Consider the following 16989-nt stretch of genomic DNA (forward strand, 5'->3'; position numbering starts at 1 on the left):
CGTGGCTCACGTCTAGCATCCTGGACGCTAACGTGGAGCTACCAGGAGCTACCCGGCTTCAGCGCTGTTAGGGACAGAGACACAAAAGCCTGCGGGAAGCGGAGAGGAGGTGGACTCACTATCTACGTGTACACGAGGTGGTGTAACCCTGGGCACAAAGATTTCCATCTGCAGGGACGTTGAACTTTTGGACTAGCGTGTGACGTAATCCACTCAGCTGTTGCTAAGTCATTTTGTGCATCATTTTACATGCTATTTGGTCATGTTGGGATTGAAGAAGCAAAAACAACCTGAAGAGCCGTTTAGGACCCGAAAGAGCCGATTCCTTTTAGTGAGCCAAGCCGAAGAAGCCGGTTCTCGACAGACTCTACTGACTTTACTTTTCAACTTCGTTCGACATTGACTTCAGAATACCGCATTTAGGACGCAACGTCAGGGGAACCCGTGTACTTTTTACCTTCATGCACTGTAACTTTGACTTAAGACGCTTCTTAATGAGTAATTTTGACCTCTCATTTTTGTGCGCTGGCTCGATTTTCTTGTGCGCAGAGAATGTGCGAGCAATGCGCAATTGCGCACGCGCGCGGCTTAGAGGGAACACTGCTTTCTCCATTGTGTTACAAGCCAGAAACGGAGACAGGACCCAATAGCGTTCGTTTTACTTTTTTATTGAGAAAGAGAGAGCAGTATTTGCTTCCCTGATCCGATGATCTTGGGGCATGGGTAGCTGATGGCAGGAACGCGGAAGTGGGACTTCCGTGTTGAGAGAGGATAGTCGTGGGCGGCTGGAAAGCTGGTCGATAGCTGGGACGGAGGAGCAAGGGCGGTAACGAGTCCAGAAAAAAGGTCGGCAACAAGTATCAGGCAGGAAACAGGGCAAAACAGGTCGATGGCCGGGACGGAAGAGCAGGGCAGAAACGGGTCCAGAAACAGGTCGGCAACAGGTAACAGGCAAGAGAAAACAGGGCAGGAGATTGTCGGAGGGTACGGAGCTTGCCTAGCAAAAGCGTAGGTTCGCAGGATGGTCTGACAGTTTCCCCTTGGAAGCCGGGGGTTTAAAAGGAGTCAGTGAACCAATCAGCGCTCAGGGCTGTTGGCGCCCATGGGACATTCGCAGATGATCAGCAATCATGACACATTGTGGTAGAACGTGGCCGAAAAAGTTGATCCAACCATTTTCTCAACTGCATCAAGCTTTCTCCTCGCACTTTCATTTCAAAGAAACGGCTCGCCTCTTCTTTACACTTTACACCAACCCTACATACAAACGAGATCGTTCGTAAGTTGAATTTGTTCGTAAGTTGCTTCCGTGCTATATTTTGTATGTTTAAGGTTTATATAATAATGTTTAAGGCTTGTACTGAAACTGAAAAAAATAAACATTTGATAAAATAATATGCTCTTTAACGTTACAAACAGGGTTGGGTAGGGGGACTTTAACTTGATTCCTTTCAATTACTTTTGGATTACTCCAATACCAAATATGCTAATAAAGACAAAATAAACTAAATTTGAATAAAATGACTAAATTTTGTGCAGGCTTGGGGAGTAACGGAACACATGGAACGGCAAAAATAATGTTGGCAAGCTGTTTGGATTGATTTTCATTTCGTTTCTGTCGCATTTTATGTTCGTTTTGCCGGAGATCAAAGCCAGGAGAGAAAGCTTACCACCTGTTGTGAGTCATCATTTTATTTATATTTATTTTCTTTTGTCTTTTATTAGCATATTTGGTATCGGAGTCATCCAAAAGTAATTGAAAGTAACCCTACCCAGCCCTGCTGATGACTCAATCACAAATTTATCCGATGTTTTTGTTTCATTTACACGTTTAAAACGATATAACCAATCTCCCCATCACTTGTCTGAAAGTGGCGAACAAAGGAAGCACTTTGAATCTCATTTCGGATGTAAAGGTGTTTGGCATGACACCTTCTTTTTCCACATAGACGTATTACCTTGGAGCTTCATTAAAAATGTATGTGTGATAAGGAATTTAAAGAAGAGACGTTTTATTCTGTGGAATGGGCCTTTTGGGTAATTTCACTCGGAGGCATTTCATTGTTAGATCCTTCTTTCTTTCTACCTTTAAAGCCACGTTGCTTTCATACACCTTCAATTATCCTTTCCCTGCTCCACTTTCTCACAAACGAACACGTCGTAATGAGGTTTTTGTGTGAAAGTTTCAGAGTCGTGAAATTGAGGTTAGAAAGGGACGACAGATGTCCTTGGAATGAAGTTTAAGAAAGTATTATTGTTGAAGGTTTAACAATAAAAAAAATCTGTTTAAAAAAGTGCTAAAAATTACGTTGTATCGCATCAGCACTTTTTTAAAAAATATGTTAATAAAAACAAAATTCGTTGTCCAGTACAGACACTGCCCTACATACAGACGAGATTCCGGACGATCGTTAGTAAGTTGAATTTGTTTGTAAGTTGCTTCCGTGCTATATTTTGTATGTTTAAGGTTTATTTAAGTATGTTTAAGGCTTTTATAAGTAACCTGTATTGTTTTGAAACTGAAAAGGAAACGTTTGATAAAATAATATGCTCTCTAACGTTACAAAGCAGGCTGAATGATAAAGCATAGTACAGTGGAACCTCGGTTCTTGACCATAATCCGTTCCAGAACCCTGTTCGAAAACCGATTTGTTCGATCACCGAAATCATTTTTCCCATTAAAAATAATCTTAATCGTTTTAATCCGTTCCAACACCCTGAATGTTTACTTTGAATGTTTAACGTAAAAATGACGCTAACCCAGGCTAATCGTACGTTCGCGATATCGTAATCTTCAGTACTAAAGATCACGCTAACATGAACGTGTAAAAATAAAAAAATCAGGTCATTTACAAGTCATTTAGCGTGTATGAGGGGGTGAGGGACAGACAGAGATGGGCGGATCCAACTAGATGTTTGATCATACTGGATCCGCCCATCCAAAAGACATAAAAGACACCTTAAACACCACACCCAACCTTTAACAGAATCCCATAACCCTACACACATTTCAATGTATAAAATGACTTGACCAGCAGTTTATCTGTTGAGGTCTTGCATCTCTAACTGCGCTTCCTCCTGAAATATGACTCCAACACGGACGTCTTAATCATGAGGACCTCTGAAAAAAGTTCTTTTCACTGTAGTACGTTTAATGGCCTCGTTCCTCCACTCCACCAGCAAGTTTTTAATGAAGAGCTTTTCCCCCGCTGAGTGACAAACAACCCAGAAGCACGGAGTTTGGAAACAAGACAGCCTCGTTTTTAACTACGTCCCCGACTCACCGACAGCAACAACCACGGCGGTACTGTTCTCATCCTTGTTTTTGTCGAGGAAGATCATTTCCACTGACCTTTTTTCTGCTAGAAGGCTTCCAAGCTGAAAGAATAATGAATGGGGAGTAAAAACCAGTTATAATGATGACCTTTTTTGGTGTGGGAAGTTCAATCCCGGTTTCGGAGGAGGACATTTAAGGTTGTGTCTTCAAATGTTATTAATTGCTTGACCTACACCCAAGCACTTATTTTAATTAGGTTGAGTGAAAAGGGGCATAGTTTTACCGAGATCAGCTGTTTGAATGAAAATGATATCGTACCTGTCGCGCTCCAGGGCTCCATGCCCTTACAAACTGTCGTATTTTCCCTTACAAAAGACAAAATAATCTTACACCATATTTTTTTCAAAATGTGTTTATTTATGTAGTTTAACATGTGTACATGTGTTTCCCTATATCATATATATTGTTAATTAACATTTTGTTGCAAGATACTGAGCTGCTCGACATGAATGAGGTTTATTATAAAAAAAGTTCAAAAATGAAGTCGCTTGGACGTCCACTGTAGAAGGAAAAATACATGCAAATATAATTAAGTAGAATACAATAATACATTTTCTTATTACAATTATTAATTCATTTTCTGGATTAATTATTCTTGGTAATATACTGGTTAAAGGGATTACCACAAACCTGTCTTTTTTCATTTTCTCCTTTTATACTTCTTTTTTTTTCTTAACTTCTTTATGCAACATCATAATTCGTAATATATTGCATCAAAGCAAGTGAGCCGTTTGACAGCCGGCTCTCTTTAATGAGTTGAGCCGAAATTGCCGGTTCTCTAAAAAGAGACGGACTTCCTTTCACTATACAACTACTACGGAATGATGCATTATGGGGAATCTCCAGGCGGCAGACGCATGCGCACAGTAGCATCAAACTGCTCTCTTCGTTTGCAACAAAAAACACGATACCGAGATAGAGGCTACCGCGGCGAACTCGTTTGACTTGATTGATTTGCCGTTTGGTGATAGTCGGTGTATACCGGATGGTACCCATCATTGACAAATTTGCGTTTTTCCGTACAGATTTTCTTGTACGTCGCACATGTCTAAAAATGCATAATAAACGTACCTTGTACGGCAAAAACGTACAGGTTGTCAGGTATGTGATATGTTCCTTGGTCCACTGCTGATTTTCTGTATTTTCCAGACTAAAGAGTACCGAAAACCCCCAAAAGTGTGCCGTATGGACCAGAAGATTTGTTCAATAAAATTGGAAATGCATATTATAATGAAATGCTACTACATATGGTAACCTCATCTCATCTCATCAGCCGTACCGCCTATCCTCATCAGGGTCGCGGGGGGGCTGGAGCCCATCCCAGCCATCTCCGGGCAGTGGGCAGGGGACACCCTGAACTGGTTGCCAGCCAATCGCAGGGCACACAGGGACAGACAACTCATTCGCTCATTCACACCTAGGGACAATTTGGACCGGCCAATTCACCTGAAATGCATGTTTTTGGAACGTGGGAGGAAACCGGAGTGCCCGGAGGAAACCCACGCAAGCACGGGGAGAACATACAAACTCCGCACAGGAAGTCTGGAGCTGGATTTGAACCCACAACAGGTTCCCATGACATGAACTGTGCCGCACAAGCGCTAACCACTGCGCCGCCGTGCTGCCCCATATGGTAACCATTTATGAATAATTAAATTATTTTAACTGGTGAAACCAGATTTCAATATGTTAGTTTATGTTCTGTGAAATATGTTTTTTAACAATGAGGAACTCTTACAGTAGTTTCAATTTCATGCGCCTTATGATCTGGAAATAGATCATTTTATTTGTTACTGTCAAGAACCGGAACAGGATCAGGACCCAAATGCGTCGTTTCTCACACAAGTCTGCTACAAGCCACGTGAATTCCTCTTTCCACGATGCTTTTAATGTACATTTACGTTTTGTAGCGTCATAAATTGTGTTAGCTTCTTTTGAATCTTACTTCTGGGGCTGAGGTTTTGGCTTGATTCCTAACCACTTCTCCATTTTTCTTGTGTTCTCTGTACGTCTACTTTGGAAAATTATATGCAAATGCACGACCTTATAACGCTCGTCCGGAAGCACAAAGTTATTCGATGCAGGCTTCTGATTGGCTGCAGAGTATGCAAATTGCCTAACTAACCGAAATTTCCAAACCGAACGAAGATTTCGAAATCGGAATAAAGCACACGTTTGATTTGGACAAGCTTTCGGCTATCCAGGCAGAGACATTGTGTAAGTTGTACACCCGATGCACGCCACGGGCGTCCGGGCAGACGTTATTTCAGACACTGCCTAAACTTACGTAAAGTACGCGGATCGATTTGTAGTTGCATCTATCTTTTATGCGTGTGACGTCATCCACTCCGCTGTTGCTAAACTACAACACAGCACCCCGAGGCCATCCTGTTAATCTGTTAATAAACAACAAATGGATACTGCTGGAAGTGTGAATTTCCTATCTATCTATCTCTATTCAGGCTTGTAATGCTCTAAAAAGTCACGTGACCCTCGAAATCCTCCATTGGAATTGTCCGATTTGCACTAAATGAGATTCCATTGTTATTTCTCCCCCATCATAGGTGCCTGAGACCACCGTCCAGGAGGTCTACCTCACCGAGATCCCTGATGGCATCAGTCACCAGAGGAACAACCTACCGCCCGGACCCTGAGATGACATTCTTCTCGATCTGAATGGCTAGCAGCTCCAGTCGGAGCAATTATCACATTGCCTTATTTCTGAGCTAATGCTCATGAACTCAAAAGTTTTAGAACAGGATTCGTGCAAGCAAGAATCGACATTGCTCCCTAAGACCGAATGACTGAGAGGGAGTGAACTACGTGTTCTCTAGTGTTCTAGAACATCAGGATATCGAGCACAAGGTCGTGGCAATGGGTATATGATTGCAGCCGTGGCCGCCGATCGCCCGCCACTCCTCGTCCTCGGCCATGACCCGGCTGATGGTAGGCCGGACACTGGAGCGCATCTGCAAGGGCGTCCTGTTCCTCTGCCTACTCCACTTTATCATTATGATGATCCTCTACTTCGACGTGTACTCGCAGCGCTTCGACCTCTTCAGCTGCTTCAACAACGGGCGCAACGGCTCTCGCAACAACGCCAGCGGACATCATTTTTACTTCTACAACATATCCAAGTCCAACGCCACGGCGGCCAGCTACCTGGTCACCGGCGATCTGGCGGGGCCCACCCTGCAGCCCCACGTGGATCAGACGCCCCTGCCCAAGCCCCTCCCACCCTGTCCTGAGAACCCGCCCGGATTAGGTGAGTCCACTTTCTGAAAATGTTTCTGTGCGTTTGCCATGTTTTCAGTATGTTATCGCAGGGCTAGTTGTTTTAGATAGATATATAGATAGATAACTCTGATGCGGATTGGCCAATTCATATCATAGCGTCTTTCATGCTGTACTGTGACAGACACCTACTCTGCATTGCTCTGCATCTTGCTATCTATAGAAAGACAGATTGATAGATAAAGAAAAAACATTGACACAGGATAAAATCCCTCTGGTGCTCATCAGCAAATAGATAGATACCAGCAGTATCCTTGTGTTGAGAATAAAATAATAATAAAATAAAAGAAATAGAAAACATAAATACCCAATATAATGTGTTAATATAGAGTATTTAAATAGTGCTACATAAAATACACATCTACTTAGCCGCTTATCTTACTATCCGTGCAGCTAGCTTCGAATGTGCAGGTCAGATGTATCGACATTTCGTTCTGTATACACGTGTACACGAATGACAATAAAGTAAATCTGAATCTGAATCTGAACGGAACACATGGAACGGCAAAAATGATGTTGGCAAGCTGTTTGGATTTATTTTCATTTTGTTTCTGTCGCATTTTATGTTAGTTTTGCCGGAGATCAAAGAGATCAAAGCCAGGAGAGAAAGCTTACCACGTGTTGTGATTCATCATTTTATTCATATTTAGTTTCTTTTGTCTTTTATTAGCATATTTGATATTGGAGTAATCCAAAAGTAATTGAAAGTAATCAAGTTAAAGTAACCCTACCCAACCCTGACAAAGACACAATTACCTGATCTTAAACCAACTCCTCTCCTGTATAGAGTCAGGTTTAAGGTCCTCAAGTATGTCTGTCTGTTAACAAGTATTTTAATTATATTCTAAGAAGATTTTTTAATGATTTCATCCCATTGATTTTATGACCAATTAGCAGAAAAGAAAGTAGTTTATCGGACCCTCCGCGACATAACACGCATTTCCTATCAAACATCATGCTGTTCGGTTCTCACAACGAGACCTCACAGCGGTATCCATGCTTGCCAAAAAAAACAGTGTTTTCATTGATGATTGCAGCCCCAGCTTCAAGTGGAATCAAAACATTTTTGATGATGTTTACTCTAGTGTTGCTCTTCTTTCATTTTCATCAAAAGAACACCGAGCTGTGTTTTCTACGGTGAGCCCGGGATGAGGTTCTTTTTTGTAAGCGCCGCGCATCAGTAAACCAGCAGGGGGAGTCCGTTGGGGGCTGGAAGGCGTCGCTTACCTCGCCAGACATCACCTGCTGCTCTTTTCTCTTGCTGCTACTCCCCGCTGTGTTTTTTTCTTCCCGACGAGCCTGTATATGGCAAGCGCGTTTCGGGGGCCCCCGCTGGCTGAGGCAGACGTTTGCGCAATATATTTCTATGCGCCCCTTTCAAAGTTTAATCATTTGATTTTTCAGGCTGTAATCAAGAAACTCTAACCTGACTGTGTGTTTGTATGGCGGGTTTCTTTCTAGATAGATAGATTGATAGATAGAAAGAGGTGAGATGGATAGAAAGAGGTGAGATAGATAGATAGAGATAGATAGATAGAAAGAGGTGAGATAGATAGATTGAAGTGAGATAGATAGAAAGCGGTGAGATACATAGATAGAAAGATGTGAGATAGATAGATAGAAAGATGGAAAGAGGTGAGATAGCTAGATATATCGATAGAAATAGGTGAGATAGATAGATATATCGATAGAAATAGGTGAGAGAGAGAGAGAGAGAGAGAGAGAGAGAGAGAGAGAGAGAGAGAGAGAGAGAGAGAGAGAGAGAGAGAGAGAGAGAGAGAGAGAGAGAGAGAGAGAGGAGAGAGAGAGAGAGAGGAGAGAGAGAGAGAGAGAGAGAGAGAGAGAGAGAGAGAGAGAGAGAGAGAGAGAGAGAGAGAGAGAGAGAGAGAGAGAGAGAGAGAGAGAGAGAGATGTGAGAGAGAGAGAGATGTGAGAGAGAGAGAGATGTGAGATGTGAGATGTGAGAGAGAGAGAGATGTGAGATGTGAGATGTGAGATGTGAGAGAGAGAGAGATGTGAGATGTGAGAGAGAGAGAGATGTGAGATGTGAGAGAGAGAGAGATGTGAGATGTGAGATGTGAGATGTGAGAGAGAGAGAGATGTGAGATGTGAGATGTGAGATGAGATGGAAAGATAGAAAAAGGTGAGATAGATAGATACTTTATTCGTCCCGTAGGGAAATTCACACTTCCAGCAGTATCCTCGGGGTGCTGTGTTGTAGTTTAGCAACAGCGGAGTGAATGACGTCACACGCTAGTCCAGAAGTTCGACGTCCCTGCAGCAGATGCAAATCTTTGTGCCCTGTGTTACACCACCTCATGTTCACGTAGATAGCGAGCCCACCTCCTCTCCGCTTCCCGCAGGCTTTTGTGTCTCTGTCCCTAAAAGCGCTGAAGCCGGGTAGCTCCGGATAGCTCCACGTTAAGGTCCGGGATGCTAGACGTGATGATTCTGATCAAGTTGAACCAAGGGCATTGGAATGAATCATTCCCAGTGGCTATTTGTCAAGGTATTTTATTTAATAACTGTCGTCTTGGCAAAAATAACACATTGTTTTAGGACTGGGTGATGTATCGATTTCTTTAAACAACAAATGAAACTGTTTATTAAGGATGATTGGAAAAAAACAGCAACATCAATTTTTCACCTCCATCTAATGCGCACCTTTTGCCATCATGGGCTTACGTTCCCTTTCCCTTATGAGTTTTAGAGAACAATGGAAGAAAAGAAACAGGATTGGCTGATAGTGAGGATGATCTAATAGTCAAAACTAGGGCTGCACGATTTTGAGAAAAAAACCTTGTTGCGATTTTTCAGACCAGTATTGCAATTCTGATGAGATTTCAGTGCTAGTTTATTTATCTTTGTAAGTATTTAACCCTTAGATGGATGACATTCTCACGACCAGAACGGAAACAGGACCTAATTGTGTCACGTTAACCACAAGTTTTATTGATAGAAAGAGGAAGGGCAGCCCGCGATCCGGTGCTCGCTGGAAGCGGGAAGCAAGCCGCTCACAAAATCGGATCTTGATCCGAATACTTCCGTAGTGGTAGATGGCGGTGTCAAGCACGGAAAAACAGGTCGATAGCCGGGACAGGAGAGCAACAATAGGAGAGCAGACGTGGTCAGGATCAAAAACCGGTCTCAGCCGGAGACAAACAGGGAGATCAGGACAGTTCCTGATCAGGAACGGACGGTTGGAAAACGGGTGCAAAAATGGGACAGGCGGGAGTGCTTGCAAAAACGCTTGCAAAAACGTGGTCATGATTGGAAGAGAGTCGTAAGCCAGGAGAGGAGAGTAGACGTGGTCGAGATCAAAAACGGAGTGTTATTCGGGACAGGAGAACAGATGTGGTCGAGATCAAAACAAATCGTAGCAAGAGTCAAACAGGAGTAAAAAACAGGGCAAGCGAAAAAGGGCTTGCCGTGTAAAAATAGATTCGCAGACGGACCAACAAAAGGGGACTGACAGGACAGAGTTTAAATACTGTCAGGGAGCCAATCTGTCAACAAGCTGCAGCTGGCGCCACACGGGCGGGGCCAACTAAGCCCCATGGCAACTGTGACATTTATAGTGACCCCTAGTGGTGTAAAAATACTCCATTCGTTTAAATCAAACACTATTGGTTCGAATAATTAGCAAAAAAACCATGATAATTTTTTCGTTAATAAACTGCAATTATATTACTCAACTTCAATGTAGGTGAGATGGGAGGCAGCCATCTTACTAATACGATGACCATTTTGTAAAGGTAACTTGTCCCAAAGGTGATTTTAACGGCCACTCATTTTCCACAGCTGACACCTGACACCGAGTCATGTGATTCAGGCTTCCTTGACCATTTTTTCCACTGTTTACTTCTCTAGCCACCCATGTTATGGCTCGCCGGTAGCTGTTTTTGTTATTTAGTGGCTCTGTGTGAACAAGGCTCGCTTCGGCCTGCAGTGTCCCATCGGCTTCCACAGCTGGTCATGCAAGCATACGAGTACTCTGATTCAACATCCCAATGCTTGACAAATTTTGCTTTTCTCTAGCAATCTTTGACTGAACCCTTGAGTAGTTAGCATCTTACAGGAGCTATTCGTTCTTTTCAGTTGCTCTGGTTGTATCCAACTCGCTCTGTCTTTTGTTGTCCCTAACTGGGATTAAAACCAACTTTCCAGTCCAGTCGCTAGCTGGTGTATCCAGTATCCTGTATCGATCCCGCCTGTCTCGCCCTGTCCGGTATTTTGCTCCAGTATCCGGTACGATCCCGCCTGTCTCGCCCTGTCAGGTATCTTACTCCAGTCCCCAGTATCCAGTATCGATCCCGTCGGTCTGATCCTGTCCGGTATCTTACTCTAGTCATCAGTATCCGGTATCGATCCCGTTTGTCTCGTCCTGTCCGGTATCTTGCTCCAGTATCTGGTATCGATCCTGCCTGTCTCGCCCTGTCAGGTATCTTGCTCGAGTCCCAAGTATCCAGTATCGATCCCGTCGGTCTGGACCTGTCCGGTATCTTACTCTGGTCATCAGTATCCGGTATCGATCCCGTCTGTCTCGTCCTGTCCGGTATCTTGCTCCAGTCTCCAGTATCCGGTACGATCCCGCCTGTCTCGCCCTGTCAGGTATCTTGCTCCAGTCTACTGTATCCGGTATGGATCCCGTCGGTCTGGTCCTGTCCGGTATCTTACTCTAGTCATCAGTATCCGGTATCGACCCCGTTTGTCTCGTCCTTCCCGGTATCTTTCTCCAGTCCCCAGTATCCAGTATCGATCCCGTCGGTCTGGACCTGTCCGGTATCTTACTCTGGTCATCAGTATCCGGTATCGATCCCGTTTGTCTCGTCCTGTCCGGTATCTTGCTCCAGTATCCGGTATTTTCCAGTATTTTCAGTTTCTCTGGTTGTATCCAACTCGCTCTGTCTTTTGTGGTCGCTGAGTGGGATTAAAACCAGCTTTCCAGTCCTGCCGCTAGCTGGTATCCTGCTTGTGTATCCAGTATCCGGTATCGATCCCGCTTGTCTCGTCCTGTCCGATATTTTTCTCCAGTATCTGGTATCGATCCTGCCTGTCTCGCCCTGTCCGGTATTTTGCTCCAGTCTCCAGTATCCAGTACGATCCTGTCTATCTTCCCCTGTCAGGTATCTTGCTCCATCCTCCAGTATTCGGTATCGATCCGGTCGGTCTGGTCCTGTCCGGTATCTTACTCTAGTCATCAGTATTCGGTATCGATCCCGTTTTTCTCGTCCTGTCCGGTATCTTGCTCCAGTATCCGGTATCGATCCCGTCTGTTCCATCCGGTATCTTGCTCCAGTATCCGGTATTGGTCCCGTGTGTCCCGTCCTTTCCGGTATCAATCCGCTCTTTTCAGTTGCTCTGTATCCAACTTGCTCCGTCTTTAAATTTGGGATCAAAACCAACTTTTCAGTCCTGTCGCTAGCTGAAATTTTCCTTGCTACCGCTCAAAAAATTTAAGTCGGCTTCCAAATGTTGCCAAGTCTGTCAGGCTCATGTCCTAATTTTTTAATGCAAACCATTTATCTCCTTTCTAAGCCACAGCAATCTCTATTAGTGTACTATTACACACTGTCACTTTAAAAAAATTTTTAGGCAAAACTGCTTAGGCTTACTTTTTAGCCTCAACTGCTTTCTAAAGAAATTGTGCTTTCGCATGTGACTGCAGTTCTGGGAAGGATGAAGACGTGATTTGAAGATCTCTCTGCGATGTTTGTCCTGCCAGGGACCCGTCGGCATGTTTCGGTATTCATGGCAGATGCAGCTGGGCTCTTATAGCTGATCTCAGTCGTGCTATGCAAGATGGAGGGAATGAAGGAAAGAAAGGGATGGCTTTTTTGAAGGATGGTGGGAAAATCATGGACGGCGAGTCGCAAAAGGAAGGAAGTGCATGTGGAGAGGGCTGCCTGGGACTCGCAGGGACATACGTGCAAGCACACCCACACTACATAATGGGTGGATGTGAAGCACTCTTAGAGGCAGCACCTGTCAGCTGGTGTTCTTCTTCAGCCAAGAGTGTGCGTTTGATTCTGCGAACGGGTGTGCCCTGTGTCCCTCCGAGTCCCAATCAGCCAGCTCCATGCATGTGAACCGGTGCCTGATTCAAGCCGCACAGGAATAACACTCAACCGAATGATACATCTCACCTTTTGGATGTTTTATATGCAAAACTAAGGAAGGGATTTAGATATCTAAGGAGGTATCTAAATATTTAGTTTGAACTATATACTTACATATATCCATGAAACTCTATAATGCCCACAGTAGGTGCTGTTGTTGTCACGGTTGGCCCGTTTGGCGCCAGCTGCGGCTCGTTGCCTGATTGGCTTCCCTCCTGTTTGAACTTAGTGCTCTCATTCACTCCTTGTCAGTCCAACTGTCAATGAACCTCTGCACTTGCAAGGCGTGTAATTTGACTCTGTCCAGTATCCTGCTTGTATATCCAGTATTCGGTATCAATCCCGCTCTTCTCGTTCTGTCCGGTATCTTGCTCCAGTATCCGGTATCGATCCCGCCTGTCTCGTCCTGTCCGATATCATGCTCCAGTCTCCAGTATTCGGTATCGATCCCGTCTGTCTCGCCCTGTCCGTTATCATGCTCCAGTCTCCAGTATCTGGTATTCGATCCCACCTGTCTTCCCATGTCCGTTATCGTGCTCCAGTATCTGGTATCCGGTGACGATCCCCCCTGTTTTGTCCTGTCTGGTATCGTGCACCAGTCTCCTGTATCCGGTATCGATCCCGTCTGTCTCGCCCTGTCCGGTATCTTGCTCCATTATCCGGCATCGATCCCGCCTGTCTCGCCCTGTCCGTTATCGTGCTCCAGTATCCGGTATCCGGTATCGATCCCTCCTGTTTCGTCCTGTCTGGTATCGTGCTCCAGTCTCCAGTATCCGGTATAGATCCTGTTTGTCTTGCCCTGTCCGGTATCTTGCTCCAGTATCCGGTATCGATCCCGCCTGTCTCGTTCTCTCCGGTATCTTGCTCCAGTCTCCAGTATCAGGTATCGATCCCGCCTGTCTCGCCCTGTCCAGCATCTTGCTCCTGTCTCCTGTCTCCAGTATCCGGTATCGATCCCTCCTGTCTTACCCTGTTCAGTATCGTGCTCCAGTCTCCAGTATCGATCCCACCTGTCTCGTCCTGTCCATTAGCTTGCTCCAGTATCCGGTATCAATTCCGTCTGTCCCGTCCTGTCCGGTATCATGCTCCAGTATCCGGTATCGACCTCTCCCTGTCCGGTATCTTGCTCCAGTATCCGGTATGGATCCCGTCTGTCTCGTCCTGTCCGGTATCTTACTCCAGTCTTCAGTATCCAGTATTGATCCCTCCTTTCTCGCCTGGTCTGGCATCTTGCTCCAGTTTCCAGTATCCGGTATCGATCCCCCCTGTCTAGCCCTGTCCGGCATATTGCCCCAGTTCCCAGTATCCGGTATCGATCCCGCCCGTGCCCCCCTGTCCAGTATCTTTCTCCAGTATCCGGTATCGATCCCGCCTTTCTCGTCCTGTCCGGTATCTTGCTCCAGTATCCGGTATTGATCCCGCCTGTCTTGTCCTGTCCAGTAACTTGCAATCTGCAACTTCTGTGGAAGTGTTTAGATCTTGGCTTAAGACACACTTGTGTCGGAACCAGAACAGTAGGAGGACTCAGATGCGTAACGTTTTCACACAAGCTTTATTTTACGGGAATGAGGCAATCATGCACTTGAACACAAACGCCTGTGATTCAGAGATCTCTGGGCGGAAGAAGTAAGACAGAAGGCCGGCGTGGAACAACAGGAAGCCAGAGAATGTCGAGATCGAAACGAGATACACAAGCAGATACCAGACAGACAGGGTCGATACCGGACAGGACGCGACAGACGGGAATGATACCAGTTACCCGAGCAGATACCGGACAGACGGGATCGATACCGGACAGGACGGGACAGACAGGATGGATACCAGATACCGGAGACTGGAGTCACATATCAAACAGGACGTGATAGATGGGATCGATACCAGACACTGGAGACTGGAGTTGGATGTCAAACAGGACGAGATAGACGGGATCGACAAGGATACACAAGCAGGCTACCGGACATGGAATGACAGTAAGCCAGAGACCACCAGATATCGGACAGATGGGGTCGATACCAGGCAGGACAGGACAGGACAGACAGGATTGATATCGAAACAGGATATCGAAATTAAACAGGACAAACCCGACGGGAACAAAAACTGGAGAGAATAATAAACAGGACAAAATAGACGGGAATGATACTGGACAGGAAACGCAGGCAGGAAACCGGACAGAGTCAAAACACACGTCTTGCGGGTACAGAGGTTCGTTGACGGACTGACAAAGGGTGAGTGAGAGCACTGAGCTTAAATAGGAGGGAAGACAATCAGGCAAGGAGCCGCAGCTGGCGCCAAATGGGCAGGGCCAATTGAGGGCAATGGGCAACCGTGACACACTTGTATTCAATAGCTTACAAATCGGACATTCTGTTATTACCTATATTTCATTTTGACGATGTCATCTGGGTCCTCCTCCTGTTCTGTTTCTGACAACCCTCGTTCCCAGATCTCGAAAGAGAAGAATAAACCTATGAAAATAGCTTGGCTTCAATTATCAGTACACCTTTTTTTATTTTAATATATTGAATTATTTTATGTGTGCAGATCAAAAGATATCATAAAAAATAGGAGATTCCAGTGGAGTCTCGCTCTATCATTATTCTATACCCCCGTTGTGTTTCCTCTCCCAGCATGCCTCTGTGCAGCGTACACCGCTGAGCCTGAGAAACCCCCACCACGCCCCCATATTGTGCTGCCCTCTCTCCCTCTGTCATGCAGCCAATTAACTTTTAAATGAGTGGTCCAAAAACATGAGAGTAGCCTTTAGCTACTGTTTCATGTTTAAAAGTTAGCAAGCTTTTGTCCTGTCGCCTCCTGGTGAGGTTTTATTTTTGTAGCAACGCCCACGTACTGTCTGCTCCCTTTGCTGAGTAAATTTGATTCCACAGAGTAATAGACTGCCAAATTGCAATCGGTTAGCAAAGAGGGACAGGGGGAACGGTGGAATGACTGCTGCTACCTGGCTAGCTGCTCACTTGTACACCATATTGGGTTCTGGTTTGCCCGCGTCCCTGCGTCCTAGACGCATCATTTTTGCTGGGGACGCATAGTGTCAAATCAACGTGCGTCCCCAGGACGCAACTTTCTTGACACCAAATTGTCATTATTACCCGATTACTTTTTTTTTTAACAAAGATTTACCGCACTCCAAACTTTTCGTCAGGCAGATCCGCCATTGTTGTTTTGGTCTCGCGCCGATCTCGGCAAAAGAGATCTCGTTGCTTCGAGATGACGTCATTGTTTTGGTGGTTGTCGAGTGAAAGAGAAGTATGCCTCCGTAAAAACAGTTGGTACTAGAATAGAATAGAATAGAATATAGAATAGAATAGAATATGCCTTTATTGTCATTGTTACAACATGGGATTTGCTGTGACAACAAAATTGGACGACTCCAGTTCCACATTTACAGTGAGGATAAGGAAACAAAGACACAAAGGAACAAAGAACTAACTGACTTTGTTGTCCTCCGGGGGGCGTGATGAGGGGGGGGTGTGAGGGTCAAACAGAGTTGCCGGACACAACCGAATGTTTGATCTTACATTACACATAGTCCAGTGTTTTTCCGAATTGCTCAGTCCACATTTGAATGGATTTTGGAGTACAGTCCATAAACATGCCCGATTAAAGTCGCCGTCGACGATAAAGCTCCGTTGGGTGTGCAAGCTGCTGTTTAGCAGCGGGCAGGAGATTTAGCACTATGCTAACGTTAGCATCCGGTGAAACTGTTAGCGGTGGAAAGTATACAGCAAACACAAAGACCACAGTTAACTCTCCCGGTACATAGCTAGAACTCCATATCGAGTGAGCAGTGTGTGTCAATGGTTCCGCTATTATTGTAGCGCGTAGTCTCCAACCCCTGTTTTTACCGGAGTCTTCGTCTCGTTCGAGCCGGTGATGTAATGCGGCGTCGGGAAAGCCAAGACTCCGTGATGGCAAAAAAAAAAAAGTCCTTCAATTCCGGACGTTGTTGGTGGCGATCCGCAGCTCAATTCACTCATTGTGGACGATGGATCTGGCGTTGGTTGAACATGCTTGGGAGCGCTGGTCTGTGTGGTCGCCTTCTTAGCTTAGCTCAGCCTTTGCTCCGTCGTTGTCATTGTCGGCAGGCGGCAAATCTTCCAGGGAGATCCGGTGGTCTCTGTATATCCCTCGGGATGTAGTGGATATTATTGTAAATGCGAAGGGAGTCGAAGGGCAAATAAGAGGGATCAGGGGACACTGAAAAACAAAAGACGAACTGGA

At 45.2% G+C, this 16989-nt stretch overlaps 1 protein-coding gene across 1 annotated transcript in view; it reads left to right on the top strand.

The window, feature by feature from the left end:
- b4galt2 (beta-1,4-galactosyltransferase 2) overlaps positions 1–16989 on the top strand; it is a 183622-nt gene that overhangs the window by 42234 nt on the left and 124399 nt on the right. The window contains exon 2 of the mRNA XM_088349145.1: positions 5902–6602. Within this exon, the coding sequence (XP_088205271.1) occupies positions 6269–6602 (334 nt within the window). The 5' untranslated portion in view covers positions 5902–6268. The remainder of the gene's footprint in view (positions 1–5901; positions 6603–16989) is intronic.

This window comes from Urocampus carinirostris, chromosome 1, assembly GCF_059441175.1.
Source record: "Urocampus carinirostris isolate Australia breed hairy pipefish chromosome 1, RoL_Ucar_1.0, whole genome shotgun sequence".
Lineage (NCBI taxonomy): Eukaryota > Metazoa > Chordata > Actinopteri > Syngnathiformes > Syngnathidae > Urocampus > Urocampus carinirostris.